Below are 13,283 nucleotides of genomic sequence, written 5' to 3' on the forward strand. Positions count from 1 at the left end.
TTAAATGGACGGTGCAAGCCCAACAAGCCTTTAACAGGCTGAAAGCTCTCCTTACCACTGCTCCCGTGTTGCAGTTGCCCGATCCAGAGGAACCTTTCATTGTAGAAGTGGACGCCTCTGATGTCGGGGTTGGGGCAGTGCTTTCCCAGAGAGTGGGCCCAGAAAAGAAGCTCCACCCTTGCGCCTTCTTTTCGCACCGTTTAACTCCTGCCGAGCGTAACTACCCGGTAGGAGACAAGGAGCTTCTGGCCATCAAGCTAGCGCTGGATGAGTGGCGACATTGGCTTGAGGGGGCGAAACATCACTTCCTTGTCTGGACAGACCATAAAAATCTGTCGTTTATCCAGCAAGCGAAGAGGATGAATTCTCGTCAGGCTCGCTGGTCCCTTTTTTTTGGTCGTTTCCAGTTCACTCTGTCTTATAGACCAGGGTCGAAAAACGGTAAGCCGGATGCCTTATCCAGGCAGTGGGAGCCGACCAGACCTGAAACCGAGCCTGATCCCATCATCCCTGCGAGTCAGATTGCTGCCCCGGTCACATGGGGCATATTCAAGGTTGTCCGGGACGCTCAGGTTGTGGAGCCCGACCCAGGTGGAGGTCCGCCTGACCGACTGTTTGTTCCAACAACAGTTCGCCGGCAGGTGTTTGAATGGGCCCATGCGTCCCCATTTGCGGCTCACCCAGGAGTCTTTAAGACCCTGGTGTTGCTACGCCGAAGGTTTTGGTGGCCGGGGATGGAGAGTCAGGTGAAGGACTTTGTCCGCACCTGCGCTGTCTGTGCTACAAATAAAAGCACTAGAGAGCGTCCACGGGGACTACTCCATCCATTGCCAGTGCCCTCCAGACCATGGTCCCATCTGGCACTGGATTTTGTGACAGGTTTGCCAAGATCCAGGGGATTCACGGTAGTACTGGTGATTGTTGACCGGTTCACCAAGTCTTGCCTCTTTGTTCCGCTGCCCAAGCTCCCGTCTGCCATGACTACCGCTCAGGCGATACTGCAACATGTGGTGAGAGCACATGGGGTCACATCCGACATTGTGTCGGATCGGGGCCCGCAGTTTGTGAGTCAGTGCTGGCGAGCCTTCTGTCAACTCCTCGGGGCGACGGCTAGTTTATCCTCAGGATACCATCCTGAGTCCAACGGGCAGTCAGAGCGGGTCATTCAAGACCTAGGCAAGATGCTTCGGTGCTTAACTGCAGGGAATCCAGCCACTTGGGCGGATAAACTGTTGTGGGCTGAATTTGCCCACAATACCCTGCACCACGCCGCACTTGGTATGTCACCGTTTGAGGCACAGTTTGGATACCCGCCTCCGCTGTTTCCCGATCAGGAACAAGAGGTTGCGGTCCCAACTGTGCAGCAACATATCCGTCGCTGCCGTGCCGCCTGGCGGAAAGCAAGAGAGGCTCTTCTGGCCTCCCAGCGCACCATGAAGCGCAATGCTGACCGCAGACGGCAGCCGGCTCTTACGTTCCGGCCGGGCCAACGAGTCCTCCTGTCGACGAGGGATCTCCCCGTCAAAGGTACCCCTCATAAGCTGGCGCCGAGGTATATTGGCCCGTTCAAGGTGGTAAGACGGATAAACCCGGTGACATATAGGTTGGAGCTACCTCCCAGGATGAAGGCGCATCCAACCTTCCACGTCTCCCAACTTCGCCCATTTGCGTGCGAGGGAGCTATACCCCCTCCCCAACCTCCCGCCCCTCGTATCATCCAGGGTGCCCCTGCATTCACGGTGCGCCGCCTCCTGGATAGCAGGAGAGTGCAGGGTAGCACCCAATACCTGGTGGATTGGGAGGGTTTTGGCCCCGAGGAACGTTCGTGGGTACCGGCTCGTCATATCCTGGACCCGGAACTGATCCGCGAGTTCCGACGGAACCAGGCAGCGGATCTTGGGACCTCAGGAGCTGTCCCTAGAGGAGGGGGTTCTGTTAGGGTACCTGCGGCGTCTGGTGAACGCACCACCAGCTCCCAGCGTCGCAGGTGTTACAGAGCACAGAACAGCAAAGCTTTAAATAGGAGGCTGCCTAATTAGTGCAACGACCTGCAGCTGCACTCGCGCTATTTAAGTGAGCCTCGCATAGCTGTAGGCGTCGCACCTTCTCTCTTGTTTTCACACGCAATGGCTGTGCAGTCGCACCCCTTTTTTCAGGGTCAGTTCGGTATCCCCGGGCATTACTAGAATGGTCGGGTGTGTATGTTGAAAGACAGAGGTAAATAGGGTTTTCTTTTCCAGGTAGGGAAAGATCGGTGCGACCCCGCGCAGTCCTCGCGCTGCTGTTCTGTTCCTCGCCTTTTTGCCAGATCTCCTCTGTATCCGTTAGCTGGTGGCTAACGTTAGCCTAGCCGCCGGTACAGCGAAAGAGATCTTATCCGCTAAAGTAGGCGGACCCTTCAGTGCCAGCTTAGCCTAGTGGGCTAAGCGTTTGTTTATGACGCTGTCAGCGTCGGTTCGGATCCGCGCAGTAACCTTTTTGTGTTCTCTATTTTTTCCCCCTTAGCAGATCGGTTTCCTCCCAGCTCAGCGGTGCGAAGCTGGTGACAGCGCTGGTCCGAGAAACTCCGAAACTCTTGCCGGTTTCGGTTTTGGTTTCTCTTCTCTGCGTTTTGGGACCGTTTGTTCTCGGCGCCTTTTAAGCGCGAGACTTCCCCCTTTTTCTCCAGCTAGTAGATAGCTCTGTGAGTACACGAACGCCTCGCACGCCGGCGATCCGGGTTCGTGACTCGCGGTATTGTGTTTATTTATATATTTTTCATTTTTGTCTTTTTCAGTTGCCTGCGGCGCCTGCGGCTTCAATCGGGGTTCTCCCGATTTGTTTTTTGTTATCCTTTTCCAATTTTGTGTTTTATAAAATATATATTGTTTATAACAAATAAATATATATATTTCTCTGCATTCTTGGGTCCTCCGCTTCTCCCTATAACAATACCAGCACCTGGTTAAGTTTAGTTCATGTAGTTTTAATAAATACATCTACAGTATAGTTTAAAGCCAACCTGAAGAGCTGAGCCATGGGAATCCCTCCATCCTGCAGCATCGGTGTTATTACTTCTGCTAGGTATTGCCAGATGTGAGGTATATCAATAGCCATGTCATCAGCAACCTCCAAAATCTCATGAAGCCTGAGCAAAGCACACACACACACACACACACACACACACACACACATGCATGCATATCATATTAATAAACTCAGTGCCCTCAAAATGTGATGATGAATTGCTCTGGAATTAAAGATCTGCTAACAATGTTCAAAGTTCTACAAGACTGTGTCTGTGCCACACAGCAACATGGTACTGAAGACCTGGGTATTATTTTTGGGCTCTGGTCCTTCTTTTGGTCAGTAGTTTTCCTAAAGTCTGTAATGGCTTCTTTTGAGTATTTTAGTCTTTTCCAGATGATTAAACATATAAGTGTCTCTCTGTGTGTGTGTGTGTGTGTGTGTGTGTGTGTGTGTGTTTCTTCAGGATAGATCTGATAGATCAGCCCACCATCACTCACCCTTTATAATACTGCTCAGTGGGTAAAACGCCAGCACTGATTATTTGTCGAAGAAGCAGACCCATGTGCTCTCGAGCAGTGGTGGTGCGCTCCAGTGTCATCTCCACAGCGTGACGTACAAACACAAACAGCAGAGATTCACTGTTCAGCTCCTGCACACATTGCAGCGCCTCCTGCAAAACATACACAGATACACACAGCAATGAGATAAATTCATCATTCAATTCATGAATTCAACATCTCGGTCTAGATTAAGTCTAGTGCATGTGAATCTAGATGCTCGTAATATCAGAGATCAGAGGTTGTCGCAGCAGTGGATTCACAGTTGGAAATAAAAAATGACAAGACTGGGAGATGAAAAGGGAAAAAACTAAAGCTGTACTGTCTTAAATACTTCTGTTCTACAACTGCACTGTGAATAAGTGTGTGCTGTTATTTATGATAGCAATCTTCTATGATAGCATTCTTTTATTACTGTTTAAATTATTCTTTTAAGCTAGATAAAATAAAAATTGGACTTCATGTCCTACATGGAATCTGTTTGCTGTGTACTTGATTTTACCTTCAGGTCATTGATGTGGAGATACTCCTCGACAATAGCAGCTGATTTTTTCTCTACCTGCTCCTCATTCAGAGCAGGTTTGGCAGGGGCAGGTGGTGCTGGAGCTGATTTAAGATTTACTACAGAAATGCAACAAAAATACATTAGAAATCTCAGAGCTGCAGCTTTAAGTATCAATTTTCTTTGTTCATGGCAGTTCAGGTGCATTAGAAACATATAAAACATTTTTATAAATACTAAATATATTAAATATGATGAATATATACAATTACTAAAAAAAAAGATTTATTTGGAATAAATAATTACTGGTCTACTCAAACATGGAAAACTTGTCATGTGTAAGGTAAGTATAAACTCCTCCTCTAACCTGTGTGTTCTCTGCTGTCTCGAGTGGCGTTTCCTCTCTTGTCCATCATGTTGGAGACACCCCGCATCTCCCCAGTTTGAGATCGAACCTCAGGCTTCTTACTGAAGGGAACGTTTCCTTTGGTGTCTTTAGTTCCATTGCTGAATCTGCTCGTCTGACTTCCCCATGAACGATTTCCTCTGTGAGCTTGAACCAGAGGCTGTAATACACCAGGCTGTGTGTGAGAAAAAGAATGATTGTGAACTGTGTCATTCCAATCCTAAACCCAGTGAAAGAATAGAAGCATTTGTTTCTGCTGTTTAGTACCTTGGTGATTTTGCTATGGTGTGACTTGTCATTGTTGCAGAAGGGCGCCGTGTTCCATCTGTTATACTGAGTCTTATTAATTTGGCCTCCTTGTCTTTGACTCCAGTGTTTCTTTGAGAGCCGTTTCTGCTGGACTTGAAGCTGCTCCACATGCTGTTCCATTTCAGCTTCTTTATGGACCTGGTCGATGGTTTTGGGGCCCTGATCTACCCTCCTGGAAACCCAGTTATTCTATTAAAAACAGAAACAGAGAGAAAGTGATTAGCCAAAGTGCAACACAGAACAAAGGCTGGAATGCAACATTTATAATGTACCAGCTCAACTTTCTTTTACACTCTCAAAGTTTGAAGTTTATTTCCCCAGAAGGCATTGCAAAACAGAAGAATGCTAGACAATTTAGCACAGACAGTGAATAAAATAGGTGGAAGTATCCGTACCTGTCTAAGATCCAGAACATCCTGGAGCATGAAGCGGATCCTGGATGAGGTTTTCTTTTCCCTTATTATTTTCTCCATCTGATGGAAGTACTGGTCCAGTTGAAGCTTTGCAAACAAAAACAAAAGTTATTAATATGCATGCTAAGCTAGCATTACCCTTATTCCCCAATCTACAGCAATATTTTACCCCGATATACAACCATTCCAAAAGTTACAAAACAATTAGTAGGACAACGGTAACACTTGCTGACTCCAGAGCGCCCCTACCTTGTCCTTTTTACTGTCTAGGTCCTTTCCAGCAGTAGAGAGCAGCTTGCTTAGACATTCCAAGCTTTCCTCATCTTCATTTTTCAGTAGCTTCTTAATACAGTCATGCATAATCTGCTCTGTGATCATCTTCAACTTGTAAAGTTCCCCCATGAATTTGATGTTACCCAGGGAACGTGTCCGAGCTTTAATCCTCAATTCTTCTAGCTCGTTTTTAAAGAGCTGACGGTCTTTCTCCTAAAGTTAACATCAGCATTTAGTTACTACTCATTCTGGACAAACACATTTCTTGATGTGTTCATACTGTAAGTGCTAAGATATGAGAATTTAGCACCTTTGTAGCTTCATCCAGCTCTTTTTGCTTCTGTTCAATGAGCTTGTCGTCCTTCTTGTCCTTTTCAAACTCCTGTTGGCAGCGACTGAGCAGCACTTTATGGAAGCTCCATGTTGATTCTGATTTATCTGAGGTGGGCACTTTGAGCTAAACAAGAACAAAAGCAATGATAATCTACCTCATAAAATATCTAATACTTCTAGTTTTGGACAGGTGGAGTCACTGCTCTTACTTCCATAAGGCTGTGGCACATGTTGGCATAAGTGCTGGAGAAATGGGGTTCTGAAACAGCCTTCTCGAAGATTAAATTGACGACTCCATGAAGCCGCTCCTCAGTATTGATGGGAAGCTTGGTGATCTGCTTCATCAGCTGCTCAAACATTTGTGGTGTCAGTTTATTCAGGATACTGCGGACATTACGGAACAGCTCCTGGGTTTTAGCTGCCTCTGGATCTTCATTCTCACTGCAGCTCTTCTTTACCGCTGGCATCCAGGCGTTCTCGGCCTTGTTCAGCTGCACTCTGTCATTGGTTGGTGGGATGCTGGTGCTGATTCGTCTCACTTTTTTAAGCTGCTTTTGCTGATAACAGTAAATTGCAGTTACATAACCATAGCTGCTTAAATATATACTTATACATTTTCAGAACATACACATATGTAGCCTAGAATGCATTTTATTATGTGTTTACAAGTCAATATAAGTTCAATATTAAGAAGTTATATTTAAGTAACTTACTGGTCCACATCCAATAACACCCTGTTTGCTTAGGTTTGCATTGTTCTTCCTACAAAGCATCTGGTCCCTCAGGTACAATTGATCAAGCTGGGGCTAAAGAGGATAAAGAAAGTGACATTTTAACCACAGCAAGTTTATCTATGACTAAAAATATGTATATAATTAAAGATGCAATGCTATTTAAACCTTGTCCAGAACAACATCTGTGTCGTGCAGCTGAACTTTTGGTTTCTGCAGGCTGGCGCTGACTAGCTGCAAACTCAACAGAAACTCCCGGTCGTATTTAATCTTCTGTACCAGGTTATCACGCTTACAGCTCTCTAAAAAGACAAATATTCGTTTTTACAATGTAAATCCAATTAGACATGACATGAAATAAAAGATGTCCATGTTTACTTACGTTAAGAATCATTTTTTTACAAATCATATTTTTGAACAACATCCTTACCCGCCTCAGGCTTGATGTTCTTTCTGTCCAGCTTGTCCTCCTGGACCTCCACACGTTCAAAAGTAGGTGTGTCCAGTTTACAAACCAAGGGAGGACAATCTGTCGTACGTGTCATCAAGTCCCTCAGGGGTAACTGCTGCATCAGGGGCTAAAGTGTATAAAAAGAGAGTTGTGGTTTTAATTACAATAAAGTTACATATATAGAATTATCAACTATAAACGCACATGTATAAAATAAAATGATCATAAAGTGACGGTGTGATTGTTTAACCTGTTCCAGAAGCACTTCAGGGATGTTTGTCAGGACTTTTGGCCTTTCCAGGCTAGACTTTACAAACTGTAAGCTCAACAGAAAGTTCCGGTCATATTTTTTCTTCTGCTGCGGCTTAATTAAGTCATGATGCTCTGAAAAAACAGGAACAGGAATCAAAATCCGACTCACAACATGATGGATCTCACTATTTCTTTACTATCTTATATCATTTATTTGGGTCAGTGCAACCCTGAATGTATTTACTCCTTAAAATCAGGTTTTTAGTGAAGATCAAGTTCTTTATGAATCAAATTTCAGAAATGTTCAGTCCCAATACAGTTAAAAATAAAGTACAAAACATATTAAAGTCATGCAGTAAGGATCATCTATGTACTCATATTTTTAACCCATGATGGTCTTACCCTCTTCAGTCTTGACATCTTGAACATCCACAGGCTCAGAGATGGACGTTTCCTGTTTGCTAATTGAGAGGCCGATATCTGACTTACAGTTCATCACGTCTCTCAAATACAACTGCTCCATCAGAGGCTAAAGGAAGAGAAGTTTAACCACTACAGGTTCATTATCTTCTGTGTTACATTATACAACTTAATGTAAATGTATAAATAAATGTGATCATCAGGTAATGCTGTGATTGTTCTACCGTATTCAGAACCACCTCAGGGATATCAGTCAGGACTTTGGGTTTCTGCAGGCTGGAACTATTAAGCTGCAGACTCAAAAGAAAGCTCCGGCTGTATTTGTTCCTCTGCTGTGTATTAGCAATCTGACTTTGCTCTGGAAATCAGAATAAGTACAGCTGTGATAATGGTCCGCATTCCATATTGGTCTCAATGATGGATTTTATAAAATATCTAAATTCAAGTTTATAGAAACTTGTTCAAGCAACAATCCTTCAATTTTGAAATATAAGTGTCACCTGCTGGTAAAATACATGACAAATGCATCAACAGTGGCTTCTATTTTAGAACCACATGTTCCCAATGTTGGGTCATTTATTTAAAATAATAAAATCTCATTTACTGATGTGAGGCACTGTAGCAGAAGGTGTTGAGTTTTCTTCTTTAGCCTGGACCTCTGCATCCACAGACTAAGACAGAGAATTAAAATAAATAATTCATTACAACATAATTATTACCTTTTATTAATAATTTCACAACAAACAAATCCTCACTGTTAATCTTACCAGAGTTGGTGTTTCTACAGATGTGGTGCATCTTCCTGAGATCATCTCTTCAGTTATGTCCTGCCCAGGAGGTGTTGAGTTTTCATCATTAACCTTGACCTCTGCATCTACAGACTAAGAGAAGGAATAAAAACAATGATTATTTATATTAATTATACTGTATATTGTGTTAACATGGTTATTACAAATGTAAGTAAGTCCTTTATTAAAAATTAATCCTTAATCTAACCAGAGCTGGTGTTGCTGTAGACGTGGTCCATCTTCCAGACAGGATCTCTTCAGTTATGTCCCGTCCTCCCTGAGTGGGGTCTTTTATTATAATCTATATTAAAAATAAATGAAACCGATTTATTGCATGTGCACTAACAATACTAAATTAAAACGTGGAACTCATTAATGACTATGTGTATTAGGGTTGTGTTTAGTGCTGTGGGCTGGTGGTATTTACACATCACTATGTCACTATTTTGCACATGGCTAGTATGTACATATATTAACACACAACTGATAATCTTCCATGAGACGGTGTTGCTTTAGGGACGATTGATCTTCCTGACAGGATCTCTTCAGTTATGTCCCGTCCACCCTGAGTGGGATCTTTTATTGTGATCTTCACAAAAATCTAATTGAAGCTTTTTATTAGCATTTATAACACACGAATTGTATTGCTACTACTAATAATATTATTCTACTACCCTCAAAAACTCATAATGTACTGATATGCTGTCCAATAGTATCAAAATAGATCAATTTGCATGAACAGCCTAAAATATTGGACCATGTAACTTTTGTTTTAATTAGTAAAGTTGAAAGTAAAGTTGCCATAAAGCCCTGCAATCTCCGTTAGAACCCACTGGCAGTAGAACAGATTGTGCTGAAGAGCTTATTGCCTTTTAAAAAAGCACTGTCATTAAATGTTATTTAATTGATGACTAGCTGAACTGTATGTATATTAGGACTGTGTGCTGCACATCTCCTGTAAATATACAGTAAATATATAAAACCCCAAAATTCCTATTTTACATGAGATGGTGTTGCTGTTGATGGGGCCCATCTTCCAGACATAATCTCATCAGTGATGTCCCTTCCTCCCTGAGTGGGGTCTTTTATTATGATCTGTAAACACAACATCAAGTTAAACAGCTTTGTTGGTATTTCTAGATACTTACAAAAGCTACACTGGTATTGGGGGGTGGCTAAAAAAATAAACATGTAAATAATAAAGCCAATGTTTAATATAAAACTAATAATTTTTTTACCCTTTTTACGTAAGAGTGTATATTTATAGTAAATATTTCTTACCCTTTTACGCTCTTGCTTCCGTGCAGGTGAGTTTGCTGCTTCATACTGGTATGCGTATGGAAAGCAGTACTGTAACATAACAAGCAACAAGTAACAACACTTTAAATTGCTTAACAGAATTCATCTATGAAGTGTTTAAACAAATTATAGAAATACCAGCAGTTCTATATATCACATTGTTCAGAATCAGTATGTTTTGTAACATGAACAATTATTGATTGTAATAAAGGGGCTATTTTAGTTATTATTCTGAAAATTATCAGTAAAAAGAAGAATATACACAATCACAAAGTGGTAAAAACGAGTATACCTGTCCAGCTGGGAGGAAGTGAGCGGCAGAGTAGGACAGGAATTGATCCTGGTGATTAGGGATCATTGTAACCTGAAAACAGGTGGGATGGATGTAGGGTATTGGGGTAGGGATAGGTAGGTTGGGGTAATACAGCTGTAACAGGAAAGAAAAAGACAAAAGTAGTGTTTGAGTTAAGGCTTTAAAGACACCCAGGTAATAGTTTTTCAACTGGGACTGGCTCTAAGGTTGCACTGATAGATTTTCGTCACATTTTGATATTCTTCAATATTTTATTTGTAAATAAAAAAGAAACAAATGTATAAATAGTAATAAAATAAATATTAATATAACATACCTGACTGGGCTGCGGTGCAAAGTTCATTTTTCTAATAAAAGCTATAAAATCAATATTTAGCAGCTCTACACACATGTGATGCATCAAACGTATCACACCTAATGATGAGTAAGCTGTAGTGAGCATTATATAGAGTGCACATAGAATTGTAGAATGTCTCAAGTTGTGTTTCAGTAGGGCAGGGTCTCTCACCATCACCAACTGACTGTAGTCCATCTGTTTCTCTGCATGCTTTGTTAGCCCCCTTTCATGCTGTTCTTTAATGGTCAGGACTCTCCCAGGACCACTACAGAGCAGATATTATCAGACACAGAAATGTTGATGGAGTTTTTAAACACCTCAGTGTCACTGCTGGACTAAGAATAGTCCACCAGCCAAAAATATATCCAGCCAACAGCGCCCGTGGGCAGCGTCCTGTGACCACTGATGAAGGTCTAGAACAGGGGTATTCAACTAAAATTTAAAGGGGTCCAGTTAGAGAAAATTTCTTGAGGCAAAGGTCCGGAATGTTTAACTATATATATATATATAATGTAAATATATTGATATTTACATTTACATTTTCAGCATTTAGCAGACGCTTTTATCCAAAGCGACTTACACAATGAGCGGAACACAATGAGCAATTGAGTGTTAAGGGCCTTGCTCAGGGACCCAACAGTGGCAACTTGGTGGTGGCGGGGCTTGAACCGGCAACCTTCTGTTTATTAGTCCAGTACCTTAACCACTATAACATATATACAATATAGTATAATGTAGCCTAGTAGTTGTATCAACATCTGCATGTTATCAATAACTGTCAAATCAAATGTCTGTTTATTTATTAGGATTTTAACGTCATGTTTTACACTTTGGTTACATTCATGACAGGAACGGTAGTTACTCATTACACAAGATTCATCAGGTCACAAGGTTATATCGAACACAGTCATGGACAATTTAGTATCTCCAATACACCTCACTTGCATGTTTTTGGACTGTGGGAGGAAACCGGAGCACCGAAGGAAACCCATGCGTCCACGGGGAGAACATGCACACACAGCGAGGACCCGGACCGCACCACCTTATAAAACCTTTCTCTTATCAAATTAAGAGAAAATAAAAATAAATTGTGCTCCAGTGGGAAGTAAGAACAGAAATGAGTCTCTCCATCACGGATTAAATGCTGTAATTTCGCTGTACACGTTTCTTTTTTGGAGAGCGCCATTTGTCTCCTGTCTCACTCGTCTTTTTCTCAACTTTCTCCTGCACAGTTGTCTGTATCTCTCCCTTCGTTTTTTCTACATTCGCTATCTTTCTTTTTCTTTCCACCGTCTTTTCACATGTAAGTCGCCTCTAACTCTCTCAACTGTCTGCACTGTAGAGTCGCAGTGTTTACCGGCTGGAATGCACAGACTTGATTGGCTGAGTGGTGTCACGTGATTGGTTCTCATCCGCTATACCGCTACCGTAAAGACTACAAAAGCTGCGCCGGTTACAATAGAAGCGCTCCGTCAGGTTTCAAATCCTAACTTTCTGTTTTGGCTGTAGGTCTGGGTCCGTATGGGACAGCTTCTGGGTCCGGACCCGGACCGCGGTCCGCCTGTTAGTGACCTCTGGTCTAGAAGATGATCAACTCAAACAGAGTCAGAGTCAGAGTCAGAGAGGTTTTATTGTCATTTCAGCTACATACAAGTACATATTGAAACGAAACAGCGTTCCTCTAGGATCACGGTGTAACACGGTACAAAAAGTGCAAGACAAAACAGTGTAAATACAAAACAGTGTAAGTACAACAATAAATACAAAAAATCCTATAATAAATAACTACAAAAGATATTCCTAATTATCCCTAATCTAAACAAGTAATTAGGAGACAGGACTAAAGACAAGTGTTAGTACATGATGGTGAATAGATGGTACAATGGTTCATGAGGGAGTGACATGTTGTACATTAGCAGTGTAAAATTGGCAATGGAGCCTAAAAAGTAAATAAGGTGCAAAAATACAAAAAGACTTTTTCAATATTTGAATAAACAGTAAAATTGGCAATGGATATAAGAAGTAAATAAGGTGCAAAAATACAAAAAGACTTTTTCAATATTTGAATAAACAGGTAAAAACAGTCTAACATAGTCAATACAGTTCAGTGTGTGGCAGCAGAAAAATTTCCGGAGGAAATTGTTACAGTACTGAGTTGAGGAGTCTGATTGCTTGTGGGATAAAACTGTTACACAGTCTGGTTGTGTTAGTCCGGATGCTGCAGTATCGTCTCCCAGACGGGAGCAGAGTAAAAAGTCCATGTGATGAATGGGTTGGATCGTCCACAATGCTTAGAGCTTTGCGGATGCAGCGGGTGTTTAAAATGTCCGTGAGAGATGGAAGAGCGACCCCTATGATCTTTTCAGCTGTCCTCACTACTCGCTGGAGAGTCCTGCGGTCCGACGCAGTACAATTTCCGAACCAGACAGTGATGCAGCCGCTCAGGATGCTCTCGATTGTTCCTCTGTAGAACGTGGTGAGAATGGGGGGTGGCAGATGAGCTTTCCTCAGTCTTCTCAAAAAGTAGAGATGCTGCTGGGCTTTCTTGGTGATGGAACTGGTGTTGAGGGTCCAGGTGAGATTCTCTTCCAGATGAACACCGAGAAATTTGGTGCTCTTGACGATCTCAACAGATGAGCCGTCGATGTGCAGTGGGGAGTGTTTAAAATGTCCCAGCAATAGATGAGCGATCGCCTCTGACTTTACATCTACAAGGTGGACCAACTAGGAGTGTCTAATAGAGTGGACAGTGAGTGGACACAGTATTTAAAAACTTCAGCAGCGCTGCTGTGTCTGATCCACTCATACCAGCACAAGACACACTTACACACCACCACCATGTCATTGTCACTGCAGTGCTGAGAATGATCCACCACCTAAATAATATCTG

The 13,283-nt window shown here is 42.5% G+C and overlaps 1 protein-coding gene across 1 annotated transcript; it reads right to left on the reverse strand.

Moving 5' to 3' along the window:
• Window positions 1-2,955: 2,955 nt before the first annotated feature.
• Window positions 2,956-10,399, reverse strand: LOC134320850 (eukaryotic translation initiation factor 4 gamma 1-like). Its single transcript, XM_063002484.1, has 22 exons — window positions 10,373-10,399; window positions 10,036-10,170; window positions 9,726-9,794; window positions 9,447-9,539; window positions 8,653-8,745; window positions 8,424-8,537; window positions 8,261-8,327; window positions 7,881-8,014; window positions 7,639-7,765; window positions 7,235-7,368; window positions 6,964-7,111; window positions 6,702-6,835; window positions 6,516-6,608; window positions 6,012-6,359; window positions 5,780-5,926; window positions 5,446-5,682; window positions 5,179-5,283; window positions 4,742-4,972; window positions 4,436-4,649; window positions 4,069-4,187; window positions 3,507-3,679; window positions 2,956-3,127 (listed from the first exon to the last, which is right to left on the reverse strand). Exons 1-22 carry the CDS (start codon window positions 10,397-10,399, stop codon window positions 2,956-2,958), a joined length of 3,114 nt encoding a protein of 1,037 aa, XP_062858554.1.
• Between the last annotated feature and the right edge of the window lie 2,884 nt (window positions 10,400-13,283).

Source organism: Trichomycterus rosablanca, chromosome 9 (genome assembly GCF_030014385.1).
Source record: "Trichomycterus rosablanca isolate fTriRos1 chromosome 9, fTriRos1.hap1, whole genome shotgun sequence".
Taxonomy (NCBI): domain Eukaryota; kingdom Metazoa; phylum Chordata; class Actinopteri; order Siluriformes; family Trichomycteridae; genus Trichomycterus; species Trichomycterus rosablanca.

What these genes read in the sequence shown, in the direction of transcription:
- LOC134320850 (XM_063002484.1), bottom strand. Translation starts at nt 10,399, where the DNA reads ATGAACTTTGCACCGCAGCCCAGTCAG. An exon ending in AGATGTCAAGACTGAAGAGG is followed by an intron (nt 7,369 to 7,638) that starts GTAAGACCATCA and finishes CTGTTTTTTCAG; the next exon opens with AGCATCATGACTTAATTAAG. An exon ending in CAGATGTTGTTCTGGACAAG is followed by an intron (nt 6,609 to 6,701) that starts GTTTAAATAGCA and finishes TATCCTCTTTAG; the next exon opens with CCCCAGCTTGATCAATTGTA.